This window comes from Hyperolius riggenbachi, chromosome 10, assembly GCF_040937935.1.
Source record: "Hyperolius riggenbachi isolate aHypRig1 chromosome 10, aHypRig1.pri, whole genome shotgun sequence".
Lineage (NCBI taxonomy): Eukaryota > Metazoa > Chordata > Amphibia > Anura > Hyperoliidae > Hyperolius > Hyperolius riggenbachi.
The window spans coordinates 87,565,333-87,579,567 of NC_090655.1; the positions used below are offsets into that span (position 1 = coordinate 87,565,333).

Consider the following 14,235-nt stretch of genomic DNA (forward strand, 5'->3'; position numbering starts at 1 on the left):
TGTGTGTGTGTATAGGTGTGTGTGTGTGTGTATAGGTGTGTGTGTGTGTGTGTGTGTATAGGTGTGTGTGTGTGTATAGGTGTGTGTGTGTGTGTGTGTATAGGTGTGTGTGTGTGTGTGTGTGTGTGTATAGGTGTGTGTGTGTGTGTGTGTGTGTGTGTGTGTATAGGTGTGTGTGTGTGTATAGGTGTGTGTGTGTGTATAGGTGTGTGTGTGTGTGTGTATAGGTAGGTGTGTAGGTGTGTGTGTGTGTGTGTGTGTATAGGTAGGTGTGTGTGTGTGTATAGGTGTGTGTGTGTGTGTGTGTGTGTGTGTATAGGTGTGTGTGTGTGTGTGTGTGTGTGTGTATAGGTGTGTGTGTGTGTGTGTATAGGTGTGTGTGTGTGTGTGTGTGTATAGGTGTGTAGGTGTGTGTGTAGGTGTGTGTGTATAGGTGTGTAGGTGTGTGTGTAGGTGTGTGTGTGTGTGTGTGTGTGTGTGTGTGTGTGTGTGTGTGTGTGTGTGTGTGTGTGTATGATCGTCTCATCATGGAGACGAGAGCAGATTTTGCTCTGTGCCCTTTTGCCTTCTTGGTTAAAGCTCAGAATTTTGCAGTAAAAATATCTCTGTGAGTGCATGCAGAAGCATAGTCCCGTGTGTAAAGGGTACAATGGGACTTCCGCAAGTGGTAACATGTACCATGTGTTTTTCTGGTGACCTTTTTACTTTCTGATGGTGACCACTGTATGTAGTCTATACTAGGTAAATGATAATGTAAAGGGAGCCTGCAGTGAGAGTTATATGGAGGCTGCCATGTTTATTTTCTTTTAAACAATACCACTTACCTGGCAAACTTGCTGATCTCTTTGGCTGTGGTAGTTTCTGAATCACACACCTGAAACAAGCACATGGCTGATCTATTCAGGCTTTAAACATCTGCTTGCTTGTTCAGGGTCTATGGCTAAATGTATTAGAGGCAGAGGATCAGCATGACAGCCAGGCAATTTGCATTGTTTAAAGCAGACCTGAACTCAGAACTTCCTCTCTGCTCTAAAAGATATGCAACAGCATAATAATCTTTAAAGAAAAAACATTTCTTTGTTACAGCTGATACAAATACTGCAATAAATCTGCTGTTTGTCTCCTTCCTGCTTTCATGGAAGCAGACATATTGTTAACATCCTGTATTTACCTATGAGCTCTCTGCCGTGGCTGTCAGCTGACACAGCTGAGGGATCAAATTACAACTTGTGATTAGTCACAGATAAGGGGGAATTAGGCTAAACCCCCTAAATACATACAGGGTGCATTTCTTCTATGCATTCCTTCTGTCCAGGGCTAAAGTTCAAGTCCACTTTAAATAGAAATCAATATGCCAGCCTCCATTTACCTCTTACTTCACATTCCCTTTAACTTTTGCATATGAATTATTCATTGTCTTTTAGGCTAAAAGGTGCCATTCTTTTCCATCTCAGAACATTGGAAGGTATGCAGTTTTACGCTCCATACTTTGTGCTGTACAGTGTCTGCAAGTGTTGAATATTTAAATTGTTTCTGGTCTGCCAGTTTGCTAGAACATCTTTTATGGTGAATGTATTCAGGCAAAAGACTCTTCTCCTCACCTACAATGGCACAGATTGTGAAGAAATCACTAGTGCACATATTTTCACTTTTTCAAATAACCCTGACCCTTTTATCATTCTATTCCATTTATATTTGCTTTTGAGAATGAGCAATGTGATAATTTAGGAGTTTAGAGCAATTATGTAAACACTGTTTATTTTGGAGATAAATACTGTAACATTCATGCACATGATACTGCAGACCTAAAGGCTCATATACACGTCCGACATGCACACAACCACACGAACATGACAAACCACACAACCTGACGGTACCACATGACCTGTATGTACACACGCCTAGATGGCCAAACAACCAACTTAATTAACATACTGCGCATTCAAGAGGAATGACGGACTACACAATCAAAACAAGTCTTTCAAACAACTTGTACACAAGCACCAACTGCATGATACCAGACCAACATAGATCAGTTGGATCGGGCAAACTACTTGTTATTAGTTGCTCGTTAAGTTGTTTGCACGCGTACACATGCCTGATTATCGTCCAACAGACTGAAATCAGAAGGTAGTCTGCAGGTTGGTCCGTGTTTGCTTAGCTTAAAAGAGAATGAAGAGTAAAAAATGATTGGGAAACTTGAGTACAAAGTAGAGACCATCCCACTCCATTTCAAAAGCAAGAAAGAGGTATGGCTGATAGATGCTGGTTGGTCCCAGTCAGGGAAGAATTTACCTATAGGCATTGTGGGCTAGTGCCTACAGGTGACCCATGTGTGAAAGGCAGCTCACTGGCCGCCCCAAGTGCTCCCCTTCTATCCCTCCCTCCCTCTGCAGACTGTGAATGGAGCGTATATAAAGAGACTAGAGAGGAGAGGCTAATTGTACTGGAAGGGGGGGAGGGGGCACATCCGGTTGGGAGGACTGCTTAAAGGGACTCTGAGCTCTAAACAAAAACGAAATTGGTACTCACCTGGGGCTGCCTGTTTACCCGTTATCCTTTTGCCTCACGATTCTGTCCTGATACTTACCTCTCTGTTGCCGAACTTAGCCTGTCTGACCACTCTACCCTCACCAGTGGGCCTAGCCTCTGGTGAGGGATTCTTAGTATAGAATAGCCTGCAGTACAGTCTTAATCACCTGCTCCTCAGGTGATCGTTAGTTGCAGTATTGTTTGTATCACCTGCTCCTCAGGTGTCCACTAGGCTGCAGTACAGTATTAATCACCTGCTCCTCAGGTGATCACTAGGCTGCAGTACAGTCTGAATCACCCGCTCCTCGGGAGATTCTATCTCTTCAGTATCAGTATCTCTAGCTTGCTGGGGCTTGTACGCTATTATACAGTCAGTGTACCGATTGTACCTCACTAGCCCCTCTGGTGAGGTCTCGCCAAACTATTGAGTTACGGACGGTTGCACCAATCACTACTCACACAGTCTGTGTTAGCTATACTGGCATTATTGGTGATTCTGCAGATCACCTAATAATCTGGTATAGTGTCTGTATTACTGGTGATTCTGCAGATCACCATATAATCAGACGTCTGAGTTATAACACCCAACCGTTACAGCTGTATTAAATGCCCACTATAATTTTCCAGCCACTGTGCAACTCATCCTTAATAAAGAAAGGAAACCGGAAGTAAGAGGAGTGCATAGTCATAATTGGACACCCAAACAAAATTAACCTGGGGTCCCCCTGACAGACCCCCACATCCATAAAGTGGCATTAGGGGCTCCTTTGTTGATGCCAAGTTCCCCCCCCCCCCCCCCCCAGGGCCCCACTCCCCAAACTTAATGGTGGTCTCTGGGGCTCTTGCAGTATCTTGAGCAGTGTGGCGACTGGCGCAAGCCTAGTTAAGGTGACCCAGCAGGTAACTTTATACACAAATGGCTGCTTCCTGCTCAGGGCCATTTGGTCTAGTCCACTAATTTGAAAGAAATAGGGGACCCAGCAAGGAAACACTATAGTAGTGCCGGCCATGATAGGGCAGCACTTCCGTCATGTTTAAAAATTGCTAGTTGTTAGGTCCTTGTGGCGATCCCCTGCCTGCATGCATTCTGGGGTTGTCCTGACAAGGTAAGTGCAAAGTAAACTGGATCCAAAGTGTAGCAGTTGTCCTCAGCAGCCCATTATAACTCATTCATTAAAACCTGTTTCGTTGCTCAGGGTAATTGCTTCTCTTTATATCTGCTATGCACCTGTTTGGATAAATCATCCCTTCTGAGTCACTGGCCTCCAATAAATCTGCAGGATTAGGGCTTCTGGCTGCATGCTTGTTGCAGATTTGTGACTTAGAAGTGACTGAAGCCAAAAGATCACCCAGTCAATTTGATTTAAAAACGGGAGAAAAGCTGTAAGGTAAGCGTCCGCAGTACTCTCAGTTCAGGTTTCCTGGTTAAGTTGCTGTATAATGAAGCAAACGCTAGTTTCATTTTATAACTTCCCTTTTAGTAAATCACGTGACCTAAAATCAGCACAGCAATATTATACTTAGTAGACGGCAGGAAATAGTAGTAGATAAGGGACCAAATGCTTCATTTGAAGTAACGTAAGTCTTTTGAATAGGCTCACCAGTCTCACTCAATCCAGACAGAGGTGTGTGGATGTACCATACTTCAATTTATATTTTACAAACAACAAACTTACCTCCATTGATCCCACCAGTTTTGTATAACTGAGTGCAGCAAACCATGCTGGAGTTGCTAGTCAGCAGTACTTGCGTCAAGTCTTTGTTTATTTTGCGGAGATAAGTGTGCCAAGCTCAATCTTGGGTACATTTCCTGTGGTCTTGTTGTTGGATAGAATGTGGTGATATAACTACATCAGTTTTCCCAAGAGAGTGAAATGCCTGCCCAGAAAGCACTTCTATGCAGGCTGACAAATGTATTTCTTTTTAAACAATGCAGATTGCCAGGCAGTCCTGCTGAGCCTCTGCTTCTAATACTCTAAGGGCTCTTTCACAATAGAGGCCTTTTTCAGCGTTTTAACGCAAAGCCTATACTTTGCGTTAACCAAGGTAAAAGGAAAGGCCATAGACTTTCATTTTACCTTTTACACCCGACGCTGCGTTTTGATGCATTGCGGTACGACGCACCCGGGCGCATTTTATCGGCGTTTCCCTATCTGGGTATTTGATACTACCGCCGCTACTCAGCGTCGCACTGCAGGTTCCCGATGACAGCCGCAGGCTAGTCAACGCGTGCAGGAGAACGGCTCCTGCACGCAATGTTAACTGTGAAACAGACCTTAGCCACAGATCCTGAACAAGCATGCAGATCAGAGGTTTCACACACAACACGAAATTATCTTAACCACTTTACCCCCCGCGGTACGAATTTCTCTGTCCCTTTTTTCCCCCCTAAAAAACAAAGGACGGAGAAATCCGCACCTTCCGCGCTACCGCCGCTGTCCGCGCTCCCGCCGCTCGTGCACGCCGCTGCCCACTCGCCCGGAGATCAATGAACGGGAAAATCCATTCCCGTTCGTTGATCTAAGCCCCTGCAATGATCTGCTGCTTCTTTGAGAAACAGCGCGATCATTGTGATTTACGCAGCCTCTTACTGCTTCCTGTAAGCGTCCTTCTGAACGCTTACAGGTCGCATGTAAACAAACACACTGTGGCCATCTTGTGGCCAAATAGTAAAACTACACCCTAAAGCATTTTACATATACAAACACATTAGTTTTACACAATAAATTAACTCATTACCTCCCACACTCCCCAATTTATTTTTTTTGTAATTAAAAAAAAAAATACAATAAAAAATATATAAATAGTTACCTTAGGGACTGAACTTTTTAAATATTTATGTCAAGAGGGTATAACACTGTTACTTTATAAACTACGTGCTTGTAATTAGGGATGGATGCAAAACTGAAAAAAATGCACCTTTATTTCCAAATAAAATATTGGCGCCAAACATTGTGATAGGGGCATAATTTAAATGGTTTTATAACCGGGACAAATGGGCAAATACATTTCATGGGTTTTAATTACAGTAGCATGCATTATTTAAAAACTATAATGGCCGAAAACTGAAAAATAATATTTTTTCCCACATTTTTCCTATTTTCCCATGAAAACACATTTAGAATAAAATAATTCTTGGCATAATGTCCCACCTAAAGAAAGCCTAATCGGTTGCGAAAAAAAACAAGATATAGTTCATTTCATTGCGATAAGTAATAATAAAGTTATAGACGAATGAATGGAAGGAGCGCTGAAAGGTGAAAATTGCTCTGGTGTTCAAGGGGTAAAACCCCTCAGTGGTGAAGTAGTTAAATTCAGAATAACATTATTATTATTATTATTATTATTATTATTATTATTTTAAGTTAACAGTGGAGGCATTGCACATGAGCGCTACAAATGCATTATTGTCATTTCCTAACTTGTTAACATCACCACTATGTTTTGATAAGCTGGTGAGGGTTGCAAACATCTATTACTTTAAAGCGGACATGAACTCAGAACTTCCTCTCTGCTCTAAAAGATAAGCAACAGCATATTAACCTTTAAACGGAATCTTAAAGAGACTCCGTAACAAAAATTGCATCCTGTTTTTTATCATCCTACAAGTTCCAAAAGCTATTCTAATGTGTTCTGGCTTATTGCAGCACTTTCTACTATCACAGTCTCTGAAATAAATCAACTTATCTCTCTCTTGTCAGACTTGTCAGCCAGTGTCTGGAAGGCTGCCAAGTTCTTCACTGTTGTGGTTCTGCTATGAACTCCCCCTTCCAGGCCCCTCTCTGCACACTGCCTGTGTGTTATTTAGATTAGAGCAGCTTCTCTCTTCTCTCTTATCTTTTACAAGCTGGATAAATCGTCCTCTGAGCTGGCTGGGCTTTCACATACTGAGGAATTAGACAAGGGCAAAGCTGTTTGCAGGAAGAAAAGAGCAGCCTGAAACTTCAGTGCATGAGAGATGCAGGGGGAAAGAAACACACAAATGATCTCTTGAGATTCAAAAGGAAGGGTGTATACAGCCTGCTTGTGTATGGATGTATTTTCTATGTGTGGACATACTGTACATCAACCTACTTCCTGTTTTGGTGGCCATTTTGTTTGTTTATAAACAAACTTCTTAAAACTGTTTTTAACCACTTTTAATGTGGCGGGGAGCGGCGAAATTGTGACAGAGGGTAATAGGAGATGTCCCCTAATGCACTGGTATGTTTACTTTTGTGCGATTTTAACAATACAGATTCTCTTTAAGTCAACATAAACTTATGAGAGAATGATTTCTATGTGTAGTACAGCTAAGAAATAGAACATTAATAGCAAAGAACAGAGTTGTTTGCAGTACAGGAAGAGTTAAGGAATGTCAGTTGTTGTTTATGCAAAAGACCTTCTCTGAGCTCTTTAGTCAGGTAGCAATGCTATTTTCTGAAACACTTATCTCAACCTTTTAATGCATTCCAAAATTTTATTAGCTTTAGCTGCAGCGGCTTGTCATTGAATATGATTATTTATTCCCACCCTCATCCTTTAGGAGTCCAATACAGTCAAAAGAAAGGTTTGACTGTATTGGACTCCTAAAGAAAGAGGGTGGGAACTCAATGGTGGATGACCAAGGTAAGGCAGAGTTATTAAATGTTTCCCTTGTGGAGACAGAATTAAAGAAAGCATCACTGTTGCAAATAAAGATGCAGAAGAGTCTCAATCTTCCAATTGTAATATTAAATACTTAACGCAGGAAGAAGTGAAGGCAAGACTAAATAAATAAAAAATAGACAAGGCACCTGGCCCGGATGCACTGGCGTAAAAATAGGTGATGCGACCTCTGCCCCCACAGGGCCGCTCGGGGCCATTTTGGGGGGCTGGAGGGGTGGCAGCATGAGGGGAAAGCCATGCCCACAGTCGGCGGGGAGGGGGGAAGGTCCCCCCCTCCCTCACCTCGGGGCTCTTTCCTCTGCGCTCCCCTCCAGGAAGTCGTGTCAGAGACTAGAGTGAGGAATACACACTGAAGCGCACGGAAGACGGAAGGTATGTATCAGCCGTTGAGTTGCCTGCCGCTGCCCGCCACTGCCCGGACACTCATTAAGCTGGAGGGGAGCGCAGAGGGGAGAGCCCCGAGGTGAGGGAGGGGGGGAGCTGTCCCCCCTCCCCGCAGACTGTGGGCATGGCTTTCCCCTCATGCTGCGACCCCTCCATCCCCCAAAACGGCCCCGAGCAGGCCCGGGGGGGCGCTCAGAATTTCTGCAGGGGGGCCCGGTGGGTCCTAGTTAGGCCACTCCCCGGATGGCATACATCCTCGGGTCCTAAGAGAATTAAGTTCAGTTATCGATATACCCCTTTATCTTATCTTTTGTGAATCTCTTTCTACTGGCAGAGTTCTGGTATATTGGCGTACAGCCCACGTTTTCCCATTATTTAAGAAGGGCAAAAAAACAGATCTGGGAAATTATAGACCTGTAAGCTTAACATCAGTTGTGTGCAAACTCTTTGAGGGGTTACTAAGAGATACTATATAAGACTTCATAGTAGAAAATAGTCTTATTTCTCAGCATTCGCATGGGTTTACTAAAGACAGGTCCTGTTTGACTAACATGCTCAGCTTTTATGAGATAGTGAACGCTAATGTGTAATATTGGGAATGCTGTAGATCACGTGATATACTTAGACTTTGCAAAGGCCTTTGACACGGTTTCCCACAAAAGTCTGGTGCAAAAGTTGAGGATGCAAGGACTCGGGAAGAGTCTGTGTGCATGGATAGGGAACTGGCTAATGGACAGAAAACAAAAAGTTGTGGTCAATGGATCTTATTCAAAATGGGAGTGTGTGCAGTGGGGTCTCACAGGGGTCAGTACTGGGTCCAGTGCTCTTCAATATATTTATGAATGATCTAGTAGATGCAGTACAAAGCAATGTTGCTGTTTTTGCAGATGATACACAATTGTGCAAAATCATCAACTCTCAGGAAGATAGTGACATATTGCAACAGGATCTGGATAGGATGGCTATATGGGCACATAAATGGCAGATGAAATTCAATGTTGAAAAATGTAAAGTCATGCATTTTGGTCGTACCAATGGTCTAGCACCATACAACATGGGATACAGTTGGGGACATCAAACTTGGAGAAGGAATTAGGAGTACTCATCAACAACAAGTTAACCTCCCCAGCGTTCAATTTCCCCAGGATTTCTGTGCAAAAAGTGATAAAATGTATTTTTAAAACTTTTTTTTTCCTGTAACTTGCCAAAATGTGTCAAGCAAGGGTCTAGTATACAGTGCAGGAGAGTATTGATGTGTATGCACGTTTATACTGTTCACAGCATGTTTTTATGGATGGATATATCTGTCAATACCGCTGGGGAGGTTAAATAATCGTTTTCAGTGTCAAGCTGTTGCAACTAAAGCGAATAACATTTTGGGGTGCATTAAAAGGGAAATAAAAACTTGAGATGCTGACATAATATTGCCCCTGTTTAACTCTCTCTAGTAAGGCCACATCTGGAATATGGAATTCAGTTCTGGGCACCACAAGAAGGATTTTGCAGCTTTAGAAGCAGGTGCAGAGACTGGCAACAAAATTGATATGAGGGATGGAAGGTCTCACTTACAAAGAAAGGTTAGATAAACTGGGTTTATTTAGGTTTGAGAAAAGACACCTTAGAGGGGATCTAATTAACATGTATAAATACATCAGAGGGCAATATAAAGCTTGGCGGATGAGCTTTTTGTCTCTAGGCCTTCACAAAGGACTAGAGGACATGATGGCCTAGTGCACACCGGAGCGTTTCCGCTGCGGTTTGCGATCTGCTTGCGGGTGCGGATCTGCTAGGGTAATGCATTTCAATGGGGTGGTGCACACCAGAGCGGTAGGCGTTTTGCAGAAACGCATACTCCCGGGCTGCAGCAGATTTTGGATTGCGGATGCGTTTCTGCCTCAATGTTAAGTATAGGAAAAACGCAAACCGCCTGTCAAACCGCTTGGTATAGCGTTTTTGGAAGCGGATGCAGATGCGTTTTTTGTCAGAATCTGCTCTTCCAGGTCAAAGTGTACTTCCTGTTGTTCTGCTTTGCATGAGGGATTGCAGAGAAGGTTTGTGCAAGATGTCTGGCACGTGGTTTACCACAGAAAATTTAATAATTAAAATACAGAATAGTCCAGAGCTGTATGACAAGACATTGCCTGGACACAAAGATCATCAAAGGCTGCATGACATCTGGAGAAACATTGCCCATGAGTTCCTGGGTGAAAAATGGGAAAAATTGTCACCAAAGACTCAAGAAGCAAAAGGTGAGTGTATTTGTTAAACATGTGTTGTTAACTCTTTTAGGTTGACTCTTTTGGCACTGTGCTGACAATATGTGAAGACCCCTCCCCTGAAAGGTTAATTAGCTAATCCTAAGTGTCATTACCACATGTCTCTCTTGCAGTCTGTGTCTCTGTATAGGCATCTCTCAATCGGAACAGCACGTACATGTGTGTCTATGTATGCACATGTATTCTGCATGCGGTTGTGATATTACAGTAAAGAACATGATCATAGATTAACACATACAAAGAGGTTGACCTATTTTTTAATAGTAAAGTAAAGATCATAATGTAATCAAATTAAATGTCAACCTGTAATATTTACATACTTATCGGTTATGGCACAAAGTAATCTGCGAGTTTATCTCGCATTTGAATGGCAGAAATAGGCCCACGTAAGGTAGAAGGGGCAACATTTTGAAGAGCACAGGGTGGAATCTCCTCCTCCTCCTCTGTGTGCATGCCATCTAATGTTCTGACATAATTGTGTAAAACACATGTGGCCTTCACAACTGCAATAGCATACTGTGGTTGCATTTTTAGGGCAGTATGAAAAATGCGCCATTTGTTAGAAAGTATGCCAAAAGCACATTCCACCACTTGCCTGGCTTTGGTAAGGCGCTGATTAAACACTTTTTTTTTCAGAGACATATCTCTTTGGGCATAAGGCCGCATCACATGCTCGGATAGAGCAAATGCCTCATCAGCCACAAACACACATGGGTAAGGTGGGTGTTGTCTGTCAGGCCAGGGTCGTGGTGCTGGTAAGGTCATTTGGCCAGTTAGGAGTTTCAAGCCAAATCTGCTGTGTTGGAAAACAGCAGAATCATGTGAACTGCCGTAAGCACCCACATCCACATATATAAATTTTAAATTCGGATCCACCACAGCCATGAGCACAAGAGAGAAATATTTTTTATAATTGTAATACACACTGCCAGTGGCTGCAGGCATAACAATACGGACATGTTTCCCATCCACTGCTCCTAGGCAGTTAGGGAATTGATGCTTTTCCCAGAAATGCTGAATATTAGCCTCCCACATAGGTAGATCAGGAGGTGGCATAAATTCGGGCTGCAGTGTTTTCCAAATCAGTTTGCATGTGTCCAAAACCAGGTAGCGGATAGTAGATCTTCCCATCAGGAACTGATAATGCAGAGCTGCATATGAATGTCCTGTTGCCAGAAATCTGAAAAGTAATACAGAAATGTTTATTTGTTTTTTGTTCGAAGTTGGTCTCCTGCGCAAAAGATGGAAGTCTGTGCGAGACAGTTATAAAAAGGAGCTGGAGAAACAATATCAAGAATCTAAAAGTGGGTGTGGCAGTTCCCAAAGAACAAGATATAAATTCTGTGGGATTCTGGAATTTATGAGAAAACATCATGAGTCGGCTGAGTAAGTATGGCGCAAATGTACACCTATTACACTTCTGAAAAAAGTATCCGCTACAGCTGTAATATAAATACAAGTCCCACAATGCATTGCAGGAGTGTGATAGACTCAATGTGATTCACTGCAGGTCATTTTACAGTAGGCCTTTGCTTAATATGATTGTTTACTAAGCTATTTATAGTGCGATTATCTGTCAGGAATCTGGTAGGATTTTGTGGACAAATACCAGTTGCCTTACACTCATGTGGATCTATTTGGCTGCAGTAGTGTCTGAATCACACACCACGAACAAGCATGTGTAGATTATACATTAATACTTCACTACAAACATGTGATCTGCATGATGACTCAGGGGCTGTGCCTTAAAGTAATACTCACAACATTTCTGCAGGAGAGAAAGGCAACTATGATTGTTGTACAGTTACACATGTACATCAATGACATTTTCTATTTTACATCACTGGCCTCTATACCAGTACTCAATTCTTCTCTTCTTCTTTACATTAGAACTGAAGATAGCCTGCCACCTGATCCTGATCCTGAGGAGGCGGAAATAGATGCAGGCCACAACACTAGCAGTGATCTGGAAGTGGATGATTTAACTCCACAGGATGGTGACACAGCTACACTGGATGAGAGTGACTCAACAACTGCTGATCAAACACAACCCAGTACACTAACTACTAGGCCACGCACAACTCACAGATCTAGTAGAGGTGTGAGGGCATCAACACAAGGCAGGAGAATAGGAAGAGGTATGAGCAGGGCTGAATATGATCACAAGCTCATTACTTCTATTGAAAAGGCTGTGGATCATATGGAGAAGCGAGAGGAGGAAATCAAACAATTAAAAGAGCCATGCACCCAGTATCTGCTAAGTTTAGTGCCATTGTTACAGAAAGTGCCACCAGATAAGCAATGGGCAGCCAGACATGCCATATCTGAGACCCTGGGCAAATTTTTGCAAACTCAGAGCCAGGCAGAAGAAAATAGCTCCAACTATGTCACTCAACAACACATGCCTCATGCCACTCCTCAGTATCATTCATACCCACAACCATCTTACCAGAGTCACCGTATGTATGACCCACCTAGTTACCCACCTATGCATATGGCAACCCGGCCATATGGGCAGCAGCCACATTATCCTATGACAGGACCTATGCGTTTTGAGCAAGCTAATAGGTATCAAAGATCAGACACTCCAGTGTACACTGATTTATCAGCTCAGACCCAGCCACAAACTACTTCAGAATCTGCTCCACAAGCTTTCATTCATGACACTGGAAGCATGTCTGATTATCTTGCACAACATGAGTAGGAAGTGTGCCTTATAGGTAGTGTAAATCGTTATATTTTATGTTAATATTTTAAAGTTAGTTTCACATACCTCAAAGTTATGAGGAGACGCTCCGTTGGAGTGATTGCACGGCGATAATTAGTATCTTGTCTTTGAAGGGCATCCTTCAATTTGGACAGTAGACAATCAAAACTGTCAAAAATACAGATGTATATGTAATTTGTTGATGATGTTTGTGATATAAAAGCATTCTTTTTTGAACATATACATTCTATGTTTGCAAAAATACCTTCATGACAACATGGCCTAAAGAATTATTTGGGCAACCACTACCAAAAACAAATAAAATAATGTCGCTGGCCACAACAAGTGTCTTTACTGAGTTTCTGCTGTTCATAGGTGCATGATATTGGTATAGGTATAAATGTGTGTTACGTGGGGTTATTACCTTAGGTTATTGTTCAAAAATGATGTATGCTTATATACTATAGTAGTTACTGGGTAGTCCAAAAAAGCAATAGGTGTTAGGCAGTGTATGCATAACACACCAGGAACAAGCATAATGGTAATCTTAGTCTTTTAATGCATATACATGATTGCTGAGTGTGTTGGTTTGTACATTGGAGTCCAACAGAGTGTTAAATAAGGCTCAGCAATGACTGCAACATTCATTATTTAAATAACAAGAATGCCAAATGGTACAGAACAAACAAAACAACTCTTACCTGCCCACAGACATTCTGGTGTAGCCAAAGAACTTGTCTGGATGCTGCCTCAAGTCACGATAGAGTGTCCAAAATTGACCCTTCCTGCGCCGCTGTTGCAGTATGGGATGCACCCAGTATCTCCGTGTCCTTGGCCTGCGTCTCATATATGCTGCTACACATATTAGTAATAGCAAATCAGGATACATTTTCTCTCTCCACAAAAACAACTCACTCTCAAACACTATGTCACCTCTCCTCAACTAACCCACAATGCTGTGAAGGAGCACTCCCTTTTTATATTGGTACTTGCACTTTAATTCCTTCATTTGATCCACATGTCATCAATATATCTAATTTTTAGCCTTTGGTTCAACTCTTTCTACCTTTTTCCTTAAAAAACGCAAAACGCAAAACGCTAGAAAAACGCATGCTAAACGCCACCGCAAAACGCAAAACGCTAGCAAAACGCAGCTAAAAAAACAGACAAAGCGTTCAGAAAAACGCTAGCGTTTTGCGGATCTGCTTGCGGTTTTTGGTGTGCACCAGGCCGATCTGCGCATAGAGGAAAAACGTTTCAGCCATTTATTTAGTAGTTCTTGCAAATTCTATACCTGCATTTATAGGGGGCTTAGATGCTTTCCTTGCATTGAAAAGACACCCATGGCTACAATTACTAGGTAATGCCTAATGATGTTGATGTTTTATCTGATTGCCATCTGGAGTCGGGAAGGAATTTTTCCCTTTAGGGGCTAATTGGACCATGCCTTGTAAGGGGTTTTCGCCTTCCTCTGGATCAACAGGGATATGTGAGGGAGCAGGCTGGTGTTGTACTTTGTTCTCTGTTTGAACTTGATTGACATATGTCAGTTTTTTCAACCCAAATTACTATGTAACTATGTAACCTGTCTCACACTGTTTCTTGTTTAAGTTTTTTCTGACAAAGTTCAAAGGGTCATTATCTCTGCTCTGGTTCATCATATAAAATAAAGAGTGGAAACTGCAAATA

The 14,235-nt window shown here is 42.3% G+C and overlaps 2 protein-coding genes and 1 long non-coding RNA gene across 11 annotated transcripts in view; 2 read left to right on the plus strand and 1 right to left on the minus strand.

Moving 5' to 3' along the window:
• The window catches only part of FAM13C (family with sequence similarity 13 member C), a 508,143-nt gene that overhangs the window by 181,375 nt on the left and 312,533 nt on the right, over nt 1-14,235 (plus strand). The window lies entirely within an intron of this gene.
• Nucleotides 9,306-13,492, plus strand: LOC137536481 (uncharacterized). The gene is made up of 3 exons (XM_068258694.1): nt 9,306-9,812; nt 11,063-11,225; nt 11,730-13,492. The coding sequence occupies exons 1-3, from the start codon at nt 9,527-9,529 to the stop codon at nt 12,541-12,543; spliced, it is 1,263 nt and encodes a 420-aa protein (XP_068114795.1). The 5' UTR covers nt 9,306-9,526; the 3' UTR covers nt 12,544-13,492.
• Nucleotides 10,332-13,484, minus strand: LOC137536484 (uncharacterized). The gene is made up of 3 exons (XR_011024569.1): nt 13,248-13,484; nt 12,613-12,714; nt 10,332-11,019 (listed from the first exon to the last, which is right to left on the minus strand). It is a non-coding gene; the product is annotated as an uncharacterized lncRNA (long non-coding RNA).

What these genes read in the sequence shown, in the direction of transcription:
- LOC137536481 (XM_068258694.1), top strand. Translation starts at nt 9,527, where the DNA reads ATGCAGATGCGTTTTTTGTCAGAATCTGCTCTTCCAGGTCAAAGTGTA. An exon ending in AAAGACTCAAGAAGCAAAAG is followed by an intron (nt 9,813 to 11,062) that starts GTGAGTGTATTT and finishes TTTTGTTCGAAG; the next exon opens with TTGGTCTCCTGCGCAAAAGA. An exon ending in AAACATCATGAGTCGGCTGA is followed by an intron (nt 11,226 to 11,729) that starts GTAAGTATGGCG and finishes TCTTTACATTAG; the next exon opens with AACTGAAGATAGCCTGCCAC.